At 34.7% G+C, this 17387-nt stretch overlaps 1 protein-coding gene across 1 annotated transcript; it reads right to left on the bottom strand.

The window, feature by feature from the left end:
* Positions 1–4443: 4443 nt before the first annotated feature.
* Positions 4444–9412, bottom strand: LOC104113307 (iron-sulfur protein required for NADH dehydrogenase, mitochondrial). Its single transcript, XM_009623427.4, has 8 exons — positions 9212–9412; positions 8985–9120; positions 8158–8280; positions 7904–8001; positions 7628–7754; positions 6626–6711; positions 5507–5632; positions 4444–5127 (listed from the first exon to the last, which is right to left on the bottom strand). The coding sequence occupies exons 1-8, from the start codon at positions 9236–9238 to the stop codon at positions 4957–4959; spliced, it is 894 nt and encodes a 297-aa protein (XP_009621722.1). The 5' UTR covers positions 9239–9412; the 3' UTR covers positions 4444–4956.
* Positions 9413–17387: the final 7975 nt, after the last annotated feature.

Here is a 17387-nt window from a genome sequence, read left to right as displayed (position 1 = left end):
CGAGATTGCAATCATTACCATAAAATAAGCCCATATTGGTAGTCTCTTTTAGATTCCGCAATATGTGTTTGATTCCATTCAAATGTCTCCTTGTAAGAGCAGAGCTATATCTTGCTAAGACATTAACTGAAAAAGTTATGTCAGGCCTTGTAGTGTTAACAAGATACATTAGTGCACCAATTGCACTGAGATATGGTACTTCAGGACCAAGAGACTCTTCATTATTTTCATGAGGTCGGAATGAATCTTTATTTATATCGAGTGATCTCACAACCATCGGGATACTCAATGGATGTGCTTTATCTATATAGAATCGCTTTAAAATCTTTTTAGTGTATGTTGATTGATGGACAAAAATTTCATCTTTCATATACTCAATTTGTAGACCAAGACAAAATTTTGTCTTTCCAAGATCTTTCATTTCAAATTCTTTCTTTAAACAGTATACTACTTTAGAAAGCTCCCCAGGAGTTCTAATGATATTTAAATCATCAACATACACGGTGATTATAACAAATTCAGATCCAAATCTTTTTTATAAAGACACAAGGACAAATTGAATCATTATTGTACCCTTCTTTTAACAGGTACTCACACAGGCGATTATACCACATGCGCCCTAATTGTTTCAATCCGTATAAGAATTTTTGAAGCTTTATTTAATAAATTTCTTGGAAACATTATATTCTTCAGAACAATTTAAATCCTTCAATGATTTCCGTTATACCCATATCAAATTTTTCATGTATTGCCAGATTAAAACCTTAAATAACTACATCCACCACAAGAGAACATGTTTCCATATAATCAATATGAGGATATTTACTAATTTTCTTGTGCCACAAGTTGTCTTTATGTCTATCGACTTGAACTTTTGGCACAAAAATACATTTATACCTCCATTGACTTTATTCTTTCAGGTGTTGGGACTATCCGTCCAACTTCACATTTTTCAGGTGAAGTCAATTTTTACTGCGTATTTTTTATTTGGCCAATCATTTATCTGTCCAAATTTCATGACAAATTTGAGCTCAAGATCCTCGTCAATATTAATAATATTGAGTGCTACATTATATTAACAATATCGTCGACGATCATTTTATATCGATTCTATTATTATCCAATAAATACATAACTTATTAAGATCTCTTTATCTCATTATTTTGAGGTACCTGAGCCTCTTCCATGAGGTCTTATGAAGTGTTATGTCGTGGTGCTCTTCTAGAGCACTTGCCTCCTTATTATGACCATCTTGAATATTTTCTCCTCTCTTTCTTCAAGGAGTTTTATCTTTGGAACCGATTAGTCTATTATGCTTCATGCATGCCATAGACTCTATTCATTATGAACTTTATTTTATTTGGAGCATTAGCAGCTGAATATGACATTTAGTTTTGGGTCATCAAATACGCATGGCAATATTTTGCAAATGAATTATCACTTGAACTTCAAGTTCACATTTTCTCGTACGAGGATCTAGATGTACTCATAATAATTCATTACATGCATTATTTTTTTCACTGCCCGTTTTCTCCCTCTATTGTTGGGATCACCAACACATATCCCTAGCCTTATTTGAGGATCCATCTTTGTGCATTGTGGTGGAACAATTAAATTATATAGCACATTCATATTTATAGATGGAAATTATTTGGTTCCTGACCCTGAACCGATTGTGATAGGGAGAATTTATCATAACTTGGCTAGATGCGTACAAGTGCTGTTGTATATTAAATAATACATCACATACCAAATTATATTAAATAATACATCACATACCAAATTTTATTTTGGCAGTTTTGTTCTCATAACCAATGGTTTAACTATAATTGGAGGCATATAATTTCTGATAAACCAACTTGGATTTAAACCAGTATTATCAAGATAAATAATCATAATTTATATTTTGGAACTGTGCTTTAATAATTTGAGCAATCAATCTTGCAAAAGCCAAACTGCAATTTGATAACAAATGGACATGTGACCATAGAATAAATGCATCTATTAAAATCATATAATAGTAAACGGTCCACATGGCAGGTGACTGGGCCCATATATTTATCACCTTTTATTAGTTCGAGAAATTAAAGGATTTAATCCCAACCTTAACTGACATATCATTAGAACAAGCAGCACAAGAGAATTCTTGAAGAACCTTATATTTCTTCAATATACGTCAATGTAATTCTCAATTAATTTTTAGCATCATAATTGAACCGAGATGGTCAACCGGTCATGCCAACTAATATTTGTTTCACTAAACCTCTGGTTTACTTGTGACATATGATTCCATCATCATGCTTATATTTGTGTAGTACAAATAGAAAGAAAATCGGGTAATCTTTCATATTTACCCGTTATGATTATAGAAATATGAAAATATTCAATATTCCTTTCATTTATAGTCTCAATATGCCAACCACTTTGACTTATACATTTGAAATTCAAAAAGTTTCTTTTGAAACTTTACAATATCAATATCGTGAATAATTTTATTCATCCGGGTAGTAATAAATTAATTTTTCCGGAGCTCTTAACAACTTTTGTACTACAAGATCTTTTATCACACAAACCTCCCTTAGAGGTGAGTTGTATGGTATTCATCCAATCATGCATTGCATGTCTTTATTCATTACTTTTATCACATATTGTAACATTCACCTTTTGGAATGAGTCTGCATTCTCAATGCTTATCACAAGTCACATTCTCTTCAATGAATGAATCATAATCAGCGACGTGCTTTATTATTTTTCATACCAATTTGATGGTAAACACTCCTTTCACATTTTGAAGGACTATTTTGAGAACCCTTATTGTTCTCCTTTTATAATCATAATGATGATTATTATTATTTAGATCTTTGGAACGCCCACGTTCATTGTTCAACCACTTGTCTTCATTTAGACTTATTATGTGCCGCTACCAAATTTACTTCAAGAATGGAGCAAATTAAACGGGACAATCTTCATTCTTTTTCATGAAAAGTATATTATTTTTCTTTAGTCATCATTATATCATCAATATGGTACAGTGAGACTCAAACCCAATGTCTTACCAATATAAAGGCATATTAGGCCATAATGAATTGAGACTCAAACCCAACTCTTATCATCATGGAGCATCAGGACTTGATCCCGATGTCTTACCCTCATGGTGCATTTCGACTTGAACTCATTGAAGTTGATATTATTAATAGCAAAGGACAAAAATAATTTCAAATACAGAGAAAATGCTTACTTCTTGAGTTAAACTCTTTATAATGTCATTTGGATATAATTCTCAACAATATACTTTCGTTTACTCAAATCAGCTAAGTTTTTAGTGTCAAACAAATATATGAAAATACAAAATAATATTAAAAATTCACATGTGATCTTTGCTGCAATAAGCCTACTTTAAGATGAAAGTGATATGACCAGAACATTAAGAAAAATAATGTATAAAATAAAATAATAGTACTACTAGTTACCATGCACTTTTGTGAAAACTAAGTATTATGCTCTCTAGAAAAATAAAGAGATATATCAGAACCTTTAAGTCAATCAGGGAATAAAAAAAATAGTGGAGAAATCTCTATCTACTACTATATGATTTCCATATGGAAATGATTCAACATGTTAATTTGATAACAACTATCATTAACGAAAAAGTTGGTGTAGTACGTACTTCTTGTTCTAATATTTTATCTTATTAAAATAAAATAGTTACGATTTTTTAATTTATTATTATATTATATTTGACAATAAACTAATATATAATCACTATACTAGGCATACTAAAATCGTATTATAAGGTAAAACCATAAGCATACATAATAAAGAATAATTTTAATTTTGTAGATTATTTAGTCTATCGCATGCCACCTATTATTTAGTTCATGAAAATTTAACAATACTATATTCATGAACAAGATGCTCAAGTTTATATTATGATGAAATATCACAACAAAACAAAAATGAAAGAACCAACATTCATTCGGCGGAATATACTCATATGTATATCTGATATCAAAATCTAAAAGAATTGTTAAGCTTGATAATTTCGACAAATAGATCATCGAGGTATACCTTACCAGAAGTGGAATTTAACCTTGAGGTTAGAGACTTCGTGCTGATAACGTGTTATGAAATAAAAGCAATTTAGTAAAACATGAACAAGAAATAGAGATAGAGAGAAGGAAGAGATTTTCTTCTTCAATTATGTGTTTCTTCCTATCTATTATAAGGTCTTTATATAGGCATAAAAAGTGAAGAAAAATGTCATTGAATATGTCATTAAGCATTTGAGAAGATCATGGAGGAAGAGTAGACATCCACCATAATTTGATTTTTCTTATAACAGATGTGAATTATTCATCACTTCTTGATAAATCAACTTTGTAAATCATAATATGATGTACACTTATCGTTTTGACTAAAAAGAAGGAATGAAGTTCCCCACACTAAAACCAACACAGAATTGAACCATCCATTCCAACTAACAAATACGAGCGCATCCAATATGGGAAAATAAAAGCTGAAAAATCCAATACAGGAAAAATCTCTGATCTTCTCTCTTTTTTTTGGCCCCAGAATGATGACAATGGCTAATAACGTCGCGATTAACAGTTATGTTCATCATATGTAAACATCATCTTTTCATGTTGTATAGATGGGTTCAACTCTCAAAAGGGATACATCGTCATTCCTGGCGACTTTCAGTTAGTGTAAATTGTCGAGTGACAACCCCGCTATTTGGCCAGAAAAATAGTCCATAAGATCGCCAGCAAGCAAGCTAAGACAAGATTACCACTTTTCTCAACAATGAACTCTCTTGAACTCTTCTTAGCCTTAAATGTGCTTTCACTCGTGCTCTATATCTGGAGCCAACTGGAATTTCCTCTGATTTTGTTAGAAGGGGGCAGATTCTAATGATTACTGTTACACTCAACTTGGCCGGCAGCTTGATCAATGCATTTAAAGAGATATATCTGGCATGAAATTTTGCTCCTTATCTACCTCTTCAAGCCGTATGACAACTTTTTCAGCCACCTCGCCATATACTTGAGAGATTACAGAATCAGGCTTTGACATAACAATGGGAACACCTTCATCCGAACCACTTCTGATCTCTACCTCAAGTGGTATCTACAAGGGAAAAGCACAAATATTGAAACAACATATATACAAAAAAAAAATTGAAGTTGGGAAAAAGGTGTCAACTATTTAGTTGTATCTCAATAAAATGCATAAAGATTGTGTCAACAGGAAAGAAATAGCCACAAAAGAGGGAACACAGAAGAAGCAGAGGAAATTAATAGGACCATTTTTAAGGACCGTTTCATTGAATTTTTTTCCAGACGTGCCTACAACATGTTTTTTTAGGCATAATTCAAATAGAGACATGGAAAAGAATTTGGGGATTTTTTCTTTTTGGGGAGTGGGTGGATTTGGGGGGGGGGGGCAGCACAGCACCTAATAATAATGGCCATGAGTGTGTGTATTCAAAGGAGAAATGGTGACATACCTCACCAAGAAATTTCAGACCCATCTCCTCAGCTGTTTTACGAGCTCCTCCTTGGCCAAAGATATAGGATGCTTCATTGCATTTCGGGCACTTAAAGTAGCTCATATTCTCCAAAATTCCCAATATCTGTGGTAAGTAAAACTGTTCAATTATAACTATATCATAGAAGAACTAAGCTATAGTATGCTTCTGCATATCTCAATGTACAGTATTCTGATACCTTTGTATCGCTATGTCAGGTTGGTAACAAGAATTAAGGAAATGGAATTTTCTGAATCCAGCTTCAACTACTAATGTTAGTCTAACAGATTATCAACATTGTAAATGATTGTGCTCGGTTTTTTATTAGATTCCTCTGTTATCCACTTTTTCCCCCTTGTGTGGAAGGGGAGTCTTGTGTTAGGTTCATGGTATCAGTCTTGACATACAACAAAATTCACTTAAGTGTTCTCTTTGACTATGGCAAAGGTGGAGCTCCAAACAGAGGAAAATTGTAAATCTCTGCAGTCTTAACAAAATTCCAGTCTACATATGTCTGTATGCATGCGCAGAAAGAGGGGGGGGGGGGTATTATTCCATGAAGCGAGAAAATAATGAAGATTTTGACTTCTGACAAAATTGAACATTCATTTGATCTAGAGGGAGTCATTCATCAACTAGATAAAGGTAACATTTTTTTAAATCTCTATGAATAGATTTGTCATCACCAAGATGAAGAGTGTAAACCACTAATAGTATATATGCCAGTAGATCCTAAATATCAAACACAAAGGTAGTGATTTTACAAATTAAGAAAATAATTTCCAAGTTGAAATGTTCGTTGTTTTTTGCATTATTGGGTTGATGGTTATTCAATCACTAACTCACTATTTATGACGGATATATCTAATAAGGCACACACTGTACTAAATTTCATGAGGTGGTTCATATTTATACTGCACAACTTGACCAAAGAGTCACAAATCATGCTTCACAGTCCCATCTTTTAATCCTACATTTCTACTCTCTCCTTTGTTTTTTGTATGGGAAAGTATAGAATGTTAAACTCAGACCTCTAAAAAAGGTAGTATTTCTAGTAAGACATAGGCTCATAAATAACAAGCTCAGTAAAGATCATACCGGAACATTAACTTTGGAGAACATTTTAACCCCTCTGCGAGCATCCAGTAAAGCAACATCTTGAGGAGTCGAAACAATCAACCCTCCTGCCAGCATAGTCAAGTGCTTAGAATAATATCATGCAGAAAAATAGTATTACATAAATTCTCACCATAAATTAATCCTGGAGAGGCAATGCCTGAGAACAGAAGTAATTCGAGAACACAGTGCTGTTATCCTATAATGACTTGAGATTTTAAGCAAATATTGTCCGGAGAGCACGGGTGTCTAAGAATAGACAACTGAATATTTTAAATTATAGCTTCATGCTTCTAGTAATATTCTCAAATTGGACGATTATTGATGCTAACTTTCAAACAGAACACGAAACAATATAGAAAGGATGATATATGCAGCTGGAATTTACTCAAATAAGAAAATAGAAGAGAAGTAAATCGTAAATCTGACCTTCGTTGTATAAATTGTTAAACTCAATCTTATTAGAACCCATATGATAATGCATTATACGAGCCTAAATTTCACTCAATCCGATCGAAAGCCCAACCCGAGATGCAAATCCTCAATTGCCAGACTCAACATTTGGAATCTAAGTGGTTGTGAAATAGCAGCGGCGTTCTGATTAGACCATCAGTCATTTAACATAATGAATGATACAATCAGACCTCTCTATAACATCTTATATAACAACACTTCACTATAAAAGCCAAGCTTTTCCGGAACCAATTTTCATGTTATGCTATAATATATGCTTCTCTATAACAACACTTCGCTATAACATCCAAAAATATTCGGAACAAAAGAGGCTGTTATAGAGAGGTTTGACTGTATTTACTTGTGTGCCTGAAAATATGGATATCTTCGTTTCTTTTCATGAGTATGCAGTAAGTTTATGTTTTGGGCTTTTTGACATGAATTAAACATGATGCAATAGCTTCATTCATGGCATATTTCCATAGTCCAAATTCTTTTAAAAGTAAGTACTTCCAAACAGTCTTGAGATACCTGATAATTGTAGCCTCTGGGAAATAGATATCTGTGTATCACCCGTACCAGGAGGCATATCTATCACAAGAACATCTAAGATACCCCAATCAACTCCCCTTGTCAACTGTTCAAGGGCTTTCATTACCTGCAAGTTTACATTTGGGTCTAAATGGATTTAGATGATTGAATTCTACCTACTCAGAATGTCTCATCAAGCATTAAAATGTTAGTTCTCTTTAACCGTAAATGTGCTACATCCTTATATTAGTCATTATTTTGTAGGCAGAAGCATACCATAGGCCCTCTCCACACAATTGCTTCCCTTTCGTCTACAAGAGATCCAATCGATATACACTTAACTCCATAGCTTTCAATTGGAATCATCTTCCTATCTGCCCAAATAACATGATAAGCAAGCAAGAGTCGAAAGAAGTACAAAAAATATAGCAATAATAACACTACTATCTTAGAGGATAGGGCATGTTGATACTAAAATAAGCTGAAGAACTGCTCAGCAGTTAAAAAAATTAAGGTACTTAAAGCATCACCATTGCTCAGTTCCGGCTTTCCCTGGAGTCTCATCATCATAGGAATTGAAGGCCCATATATATCCGCATCCAGCAACCCAACTTTAAGTTGACACCTTTTGGCAAGTGAAACAGCCAAATTAACTGCGAACCAAACATCGTCATTGGTGAGCAAACAAATTGCTGGGAAGCAAATTAAAATCATCACCCAAAACTAAATATACTAATCCAAATTCATGGTACATTGTATATCTGGAACTTTATTTAATGCACAAAATCATTACTCCTAGTAAATTGAGTATCAAGAACCATAAGAAAGAAAAGAATGATTCTACTCTTCCAACAACAACAAAAAAAAAACAGGTGTAATCCCACGAGTGGGGTCAGAGAGTATAGTGTGTACGCAGACCTTACCCCTACCTAAGGTAAAGAGGGATGATTCTACTCTTCCACCACTAAATATCTCAAGCATCCAGCTCGAACACAATACGATACACAAAAATCTGGTTTTTTATTTTCAATTAGCTCAATTTGTTAAAGGTGTGTGCAAGCTACCCGGACACTAATGTTACCAAAAAAAAATAAACTTTAGCTCATTACTTCTTTTTCCTCTTCCTTTTCTCTTCTAATTTAGTTCAATATTTCAAATTTTCCTATCCTGAGCTGAATTGGTCATGTTCTCCAGTTCAATTAGCAACTCCTGAACTTTTGGCATCACAATACTAAGTATACTACCAGCCAAAAAAAAGAAGAAGGCATAATTCAACTAAGTTATCATTCAATCAACTACAGCTTAATCCCAATTCTACACTTTAGAAACCGAACAGAGAGAAGAGAAGTAGTAGTACCAGCGGTAGTGGACTTGCCAACTCCACCTTTACCAGAAGCAACTGCAATTATATCTTTAATCCCTTCAATCTTTAGGCTTTTTTGGGTATTGGGATTTCTTGCATTTTGCACAGAAAATTCCCTCACCCCTCCAATCTGCAAAAAAATAAAAAATTAGACCAAACTATCAAATTCTGGGTTTAAAAAAATGAGAACTTTGAAAAAGTTGCTATTACAGATCACTTACACTGAAATGTTTCAAGAAACGCTTCATTATAACACTTGTGCCGGATATTGAAGAAAAACAAACCCTAGGAAAGAACTTCAAATTAAGATTTAAAACTTTTGTTTAGTTATTAAAAGGTTTGTTTTAGTGACGAAATGAGTGAAATTCTTCTAGATTAGAGTTCAAATTCTAGACGTGAAAAAAATATTCTCATAAAATATTCTCTCATAGGCGTAAGTTTTGATAGAAAATATATATACCTCAATTTTGGCTAGCGCTGCTTGTCGGGCGGATTGGGCGGTTAATTACTCTTAACGGTTTGGCTTAACAGTTATCGGCTTTTAAATGTATTAATCCGCTAGCCATCTGATAAGATATCTGGCGGATTGGTATCGGTTTAGCTCTTATCGGGTAGTTATCGGGCGGTTTATTGATCTAATTCAATCTATATTGTGTGCATTAATTGTTTGGTGACCACCTAGCATACAAATTCAGAATAGAAAATTATACATTGAGTCCAGACATACATGTCTGTTAACACCTACATAAGAATGATGTAGTGTGTCATGTGTTGTAGAGTGAAAAAAGTTGTGGCACAACACTGCTGTTCTTCTATTAAACATAGACAACAAACATTAGTTTAAAAAAATAAAAACAGAGGTGAACCATATACAACAACTTAAATAATCTTGTTGTAGGGTGGAGAATAAGTTAAGCTAAGCCAAGCCTGGGATCTTCTGATGCATAGTAAGTAAGGGTTCTGATTATTTAGGAATTAGGCATACTTAGAACTTAGAGATAGAGTACTGGAAGGGTTTTTGATATTTAATATATATATATATATATATATATATATATATATATATATATATATATATATATATATATATATATATATATATTATATTCTTAACGGGTTAACGGATTATCCGTTAAGAAAATTGAATAATCCGCCCTCAAACCGATAAGCCGTTAATAAAAAAATTCAATTCGTTCCCCGTCCGTTAAACCGTTAACCCGGTACCAATAAGCCATTAAGCTTCGATTTCGGTTCGGTTTTCGATTTCGGTTCGATTTTGAACACCCCTAATTTTGGCTCCATATTTTCGTTTCTCTCTTCTTTATTTGTTTTTTTGTTTTTGGAAAAGGTATTGCAACTTTTACTTATTCACTGTCAATTTTACCAAAAATACGTTTTCACTTTTTTACTTATCAATGTTTTACAAAATGAAGAGAAAATAATTTTTTTTAATGTTTTACGCTTATCATTAATTACTTATTCCTTAAAATTATTTCTCAGGGCTTATTAAAATGCTGCCATTATTATGAATATTCTAATAAAATATGTACTTGATTTATCATTTATTAAGGGGCATATCAAATCCATTGTGGATAAGTAAAAACGAAATGGAGGGAGTAAAACACATCAACTCAAATGAAGTTACAATTATTAAATTAGTTAGTAATTTATTTTACGGGTGATAATAGTTGGTAGTTTCGTGTTTTCGTGTTGATCCACCGGCTATTCTATTTTGCTCTTTTTACGTGTGATGAATTGAAGGACTACCGAATTAATGAATTATGTATCTTTATTCATGTAAAATAGATGATGTGATAAAAATTATGTGTTTGAACCATGAAAATTATCTTTATAGCATTCACATTGATTTTCAATGGTGTGAGGTTATGTTGTAGAGCAAATTGTAGTGCACATAGTTCCACATGAATGTAACATTGATATATACATCGTGTTGCTAGCTAAACAGAATTTAAATTGTTTAGACAAATGACAATATTTGAAATAAATTTCTGTTGAAAAAATATGAAAAAGAAATCAAATGAATTTAGACTGTCGTGGTTTATTGGGAAAAAACTCTTGTAAAAAGTAAGTATTTTATGAACGAAAAAGTTGTATTTATATAGTACGGCAATAAACACATTTTCGTTCCTATTAATAAAACATCCTCTTTTTCTTCGCTCTTGTGGAACCGATACAGAAATAGGTGTGCTTCTTTTAATCCATCTATCCAGTGTCTATTGTTATTGTAATTATTATCAATTTAATTATTATTATTATTATTATTATTTTATTACTAATATAAAAGTGTGAAGACTCTAACTAAAGTCGAAACCTTTTTCCCCTTCAAATGAATTTTATCATTAACATTTATACATAATAACTAATCATCTAATCGTTGAAGTTGAAAAACATATTCAGTATTCGATAATAATATGAAATTAAAAAAAATATTTTAACACTTAGACTAACCTAACCTTCTAATTCATACAACTTATAATTTAAGTAAGATTTCTAATCTAATCCCACAATACTCAACTGCAATTGTAACTGGTCAATCCCACTCGGATCAGCTATACAAAATGCGTTCAAATATATTTTGTGAGAGTTTATTGTTCAAACATAAGTTTTCAAAGTATGAGACTACTAATTGATAAATTGCTATATGGTGTTGCACAATAATCTATATTATTTTAAAAACACGACTAATTTATGCTAAATGTTGAACGACTAAAATATCCCTGAGATATTGACCGACTTTATGTCTTAAAATATTTGTATAATTTAAAGATCAAATTGTAAATTACCTAATGGTAGAATTCTTTTTCGATTTAAACTACACGTATGGCGATCCTCCAAAGTTGCCAATGTGAGATTGTACAGTTGTCGAGTTTGAGAATGTTTAGGAAATAAATACTATGAGTTAGAAGTTAAACATGATAGTAGTTCTAACTCTATGTAACTTTTGATTAAAGAAAATAAGGTGTATTAATACAACCACCGTACACGGTAAGAAGACAGTGAAAAAATTAATATTTTTGTATCCAGAACATTATATAGCACAAGAGAGTTATTAATTTCTTCAATCTTCACACTCTGCATATGTACATTATTTTTTTCTTTATGCCTTACAATTGGATCCTGCATGTTTTTCTTTAATGAACTAAGTTGAAGATTCCGCAAAAGTTCTGTGAGTTTATTTGGCTGTTGAAGAGTAGTAGTTAAGATCTTTGTTGAAATTAATTTTAAGTTTAAAGAAAAAATGAATATATTGTTTGTGAGTCAATATAGATATTTGTTTTCTTATTCTTTTATGAAAGTCGACGTATGATTGGTTTACTATACTGAAGAAAACTGTAAGAACACATAACAATTACTGGTCAATAATTCTTCGGATGGGGTCAAGCTATATAGAAATTTGGGGTACGTAGTGCTCTGTAGTCTGTACAATCAATGATCAACTGTATTTTTGGTGCGTTTACTAGCTATATATGTTCTTTGATTAAGAATTTAGATGTTTCAAAAAATTCAATAAGACAGATGAAACTCTTAACTTCCTCTCGAATAAGCTTCTTCAAAGAAGCAACAAGGGCTCAGATGTAATGTTACTGAAATCATTGATTTGTGATTTGAGAATTTGACTATGAGTACGAAGAAGGGCACATATCAATAGGAGTTTGCATGTCTGCGACTTTAAGGAGCCTTTATGTTAAAATTATTATATGTAACCTGGCCTTTTAATAGATAAATCTATTAGATTCATATGTTCATGTTCACAATCAAACGTCTTATTTCACGTTGATCGTTCTCCATTATCAATATAACTTTATCTTGAGATATATATTAGACTTCACCTTAAGGATTAACTAAAGTTATTCATAACTTCAAATAAAATAGTAAATAATAATGCATTCTTTATGTTATTTTAAAACTTTAATCACATAACTTTGTGATTCCAGAATGTTTAGTTTCAATTTGTCCTCCTATATTTGTCAAAACATTATTCATGACTTGGCTTGTATGATATATTATTTTTTTTATAAATTTATTTTAAGGAACTAATTTCATACTGTGTTCATATTCAACAATATATGCAATTAAAAGTTCATTAATGTCAGTATGTATTTTTCATGCAACGCACGCACGAACATAATCGGTTGCTGCAAATATAATTCGGTCTAAGAGTGCGGAGTCGAATACCACAGAGAATTAAGGTTTAGTTACAACTGTTCACTATCACTAGGAAGACAAGTTTGAACAAGTCCTAAGTTATAAATATAAAGATTCTTATTTTAAATTAATTAATTAACAAATTAAAGGGGTGAATTAACAACTAAAGATACTAAGGGTTGGAGACAAGATTAAGGAGGTCTAGAGTTATGATTTCTCCAATTATCGGAATCCTTCCCGCTATGTCTTCTATAATTTCACCTAATTATTTTCTACCGATCGTGAGTACTTTGGGTGTCGTAGTTCTCTCTTGAACAACTATCACAATTTACTAGACATATTCTCTCGAACTACGCTAGCTGGCACTAATTCACCGCTCACTATGATCGCACCAAAGTTTTATTATCTCTAATCCCGCCTTTAAACCCTCCGTATTGATCTCTCACATACGTTATGAGTGATATTGTTCAAAAATTACATAAATTCACCCTCCCTCGAGCAGTATACGCTAAATAGGGATAGTCAATTTATGGCCATTCAATCAACATCAACAAACACATAGTTGAACAAGTAGAGAAATCCAACGGCTCAATTATATAAAATCATAACAAGAATTTATCCTACAAAAGGTTCCATCAAAACCCTAGATAATAAATTAGCTATTCATAATATATGCATAACTACAATACTAGAATTCATAACCAATGATGGAAATAGAGGGAAAAAGAGGGAAAAACATGATGTTGAATCCTTCTCCTTGTTCCAAGTGTGTTCTTGCCTCCCCAAAGTTTTCTCTCCCTCCAAAGTAGTGTCTCCCTCTCAAAAGCACGTTTTATGATGTATTTATAGCGACTAGGGTTTGTATGGGGCGAATTTTCCTTCTTCTATTTCAAATTGGAGAAGCTGGTTTCTTCTGCTTCGGTCCCGGTCTGACGAAGTGAACCTCGCTTCGCTGTCCGAGACTTTTCTCTTCAGCTCTTTCTTCACCAATTTTTCTCTTATTTGATCTTTTTCCGTATAAATCTATTCCTACACATAAGAAACATGTAACGAGCATATTTTTATTTTAAAAGCTGTGTGAACTCCTACAACTTACACAAGAAATAACACGCAAACACACTCAAAACATGCATCCTTTATCACAAGGTTAGCTTTAAAACTCAAAAAACTTTTGTTTTTCTTTTAATAATTCAAAGATGCTTAATGGTTTAATTGCCTAAATAGAAGTGCATTTGTTCTATGACGGCCTGTAAAATTGTGCAGCTTGTATACGGGTGAAATCGAGCTTATGGTGCATCCCAACCTCTGACAAAATAAGCCAGGCTCAGGACAGGGCGACAAGGGACCGAAATCGAGCCAAAGTCCTACCGGGTCAGAATCTGGGGACATGACGCCTACCTTCGAGAATATCGAGGTCATGGTCCCGGAATCGGTCCTAGCCTCGAATGACTTCGAAAAACATTGTCAGACAATCCAACGTAGCCAACAAAAAGCTGAAATATCCGTGACCGGCCGGATATTAAGGCGGAGATTTCGGCACGTATCGATAAGGAACCGGCAATCAGTGAATCAGAAGATTTTTTTACCTTTTATAGAGTTGTACCTAAAATAGGACTCCCCTACTATATAAAGAGGGTTTGATAATTCATGAAGTACATTGTAACACGCACTCAAAAGTAATATATTATTAATTTCTATGTCTCTAGCTCTTGTTCTTTTTCATCTGTACCGGTCGTGGTGAGTCTGGCTCGAGAGTGACTATTTCACTAAGGTTGAAACTATCCAACTCGTGTGGTTTGAATTTATTTTATCTTTGTTGGTTAAATAGTAACGTAATTTATCGCTTTGTATCAGGTTAATCCGCATTTCCTTAAAACCACTTACAAATTTAATTGTTATCCGATTTTGAGGGTAAACAGTTTGGCGCCCACCGTGAGGCTAAGGATAATAGCGGTAATTTGATATAAATTTCCGTAACACACCATATTTTACACTTGTTATTTGAAGTGTCTTTGATTTCAGGTTAAAGTCGAAATATCAAACCCCCAGTCTGCCCCTCAAAACACGGATGCTGAGTCCATCCACCATGGCGAGAACAACAATGTAGCACCCGATAACGAGGTGCCCCCAATCGATCTCGGCGGAGTTCCGATCGCGGACCCTATCGACGCCAGTTCGCATGTGGCCGTCAATACAAATTTGCCTACCGATCCTGAGAACAGTGTGTGCAGGGAAGTTCGATCGATTGCCCAGAATACGCACAATGGTGAAAATGATGGGATCAATTTGCGGGTGATCTTTGAAATGTTAAAGGCTCAACATGCAGTGATAGCCCAGTTGCAACACCAAAGCCGAGCACCGAGCAGGGTTGAGCCTGAGCCATCCCGGGAAGTCACCCACAGAAATGAACCGATCACGGAGAGGCCAAATGAAAACGAGTCAGGGACCAACCCCGAGATCATAAAGATGCTCGAGGAACTGACAAAACGGATAAAATCGAGGGAGAAGAAAATTGAAGCCAATGACAAAAAGGTGGAAACCTACAATTCCATGGTCGACCAAATCCCAGGAGCACCTCTAATATTGAATGGCTTGGATTCCAAGAAGTTTGTTCAAAAACCTTTTCCTCCGAGCGCAGCTCCGAAGCCAATCCCAAAGAAGTTCCACATGCCCGAGATTCCTAAGTACAACAGAACGACCGACCCAAATGAGCATGTGACTTCTTACACATGTGCCATCAAAGGGAACAACTTGGAGGATGATGAGATCGAGTTTGTCCTACTGAAAAAGTTTGGGGAAACTCTATCCAAGGGAGCTATGATATGGTATCACAATCTACCTCCTAATTCTATTGACTCATTTGCTATGCTTGCAGATTCCTTCGTAAAAGCACACGTCGGGGCTATCAAGGCCGAGACCAAGAAGTCAGACCTTTTCAAAGTGAAACAGAGCGATAATGAGATGCTCTGGGAATTCGTGTCCCGGTTTCAAATGAAACAGATGGACTTGCCTCCTGTCGCAGACGATTGGGCCATTCAAGCCTTCACCCAAGGACTCAATGATCGAAGCTCGTTGACTTCATAGCAGTTGAAACAAAATCTGGTGGAATATCCGGTTGTCACTTGGGCCGACGTGCATAATCGGTATCAATTAAAAATCAAGGTCGAAGACGATCAACTCGGGGGGGCCTTTCGGGTCCGTTTACCCTGTCAGAGCCGTCAACAGAGTCAAGATACATTGATCATGAACCGAGGTCGAATAGGGATCGGTATCAGCCATACAATGAAGATTGAAGAGGATCTCGGCGAAACCCCATGAAAAGTGAAAGAATGAGTGATCGAGGTCAAAGAAATCGGGGACTCATGAGCAAAAATAGTTTTGACAGGCTCATCGGGCATAAGTAGGTGCCAAGGCTATCGGAGTACAACTTTAACGTCGCCGCCACCGCCATCGTATCCGCCATTGGACGCATAAAAGACACCAAATGGCCTTGACCTCTACAGTCTGATCTAGCCCAAAGGGATCCTAACCTAATGTGCAAATATCATGGCACTCACGGTCACAAAATAAAAGATTGCCGACAATTAAGAGAGGAAGTGTCCCGGCTATTCAATAATGGGCACCTCCGAAAGTTCCTGAGCGATCGAGCCAAGAACCACTTTAGGAATAGAGATTCTGGTAAACAGATCGAACAGGAGGAACCTCAGCACGTCATTAACATGATCATCAGTGGGGTCGATGCTCCCCAGGGGCCGATGCTGAAGCGCACCAAAGTATCCATCACAAGGGAAAAATGGACTCGGGATTACGTGCCGGAGGGAACCTTGTCCTTCAACGACGAAGACACTGAGGGGATCGTGCAACCCCATAACGATGCACTGGTAATATCAGTAATTATAAATAAATCTCGAGTTAAGAGTGTGTTAATTGATCCAGGTAGCTCGGCCAACATCATCAGATCGAGGGTCGTGGAACAACTAGGCCTACAAGATCAGATCGTGCCTACAGCTCAAGTCCTAAACAGGTTCAACATGGCATGTGAGACCACTAAAGGGGAGATAACATTACCGGTGAACATCGCCAAGACCGTTCAGGAAATAAAGTTCTATGTGATCGAAGGGGACTTGAGGTGCAATGCTCTGTTTGGAAGACCATGGATTCACAACGTGAGGGCGGTACCCTCGACTCTGCACCAGGTGTTGAAGTTCCCGACGCAGGGAGAAATAAAAA

This window comes from Nicotiana tomentosiformis, chromosome 6 (assembly GCF_000390325.3).
Source record: "Nicotiana tomentosiformis chromosome 6, ASM39032v3, whole genome shotgun sequence".
NCBI classification, from domain to species: domain Eukaryota; kingdom Viridiplantae; phylum Streptophyta; class Magnoliopsida; order Solanales; family Solanaceae; genus Nicotiana; species Nicotiana tomentosiformis.
This window is presented reverse-complemented; position numbering and strand designations above follow the sequence as displayed.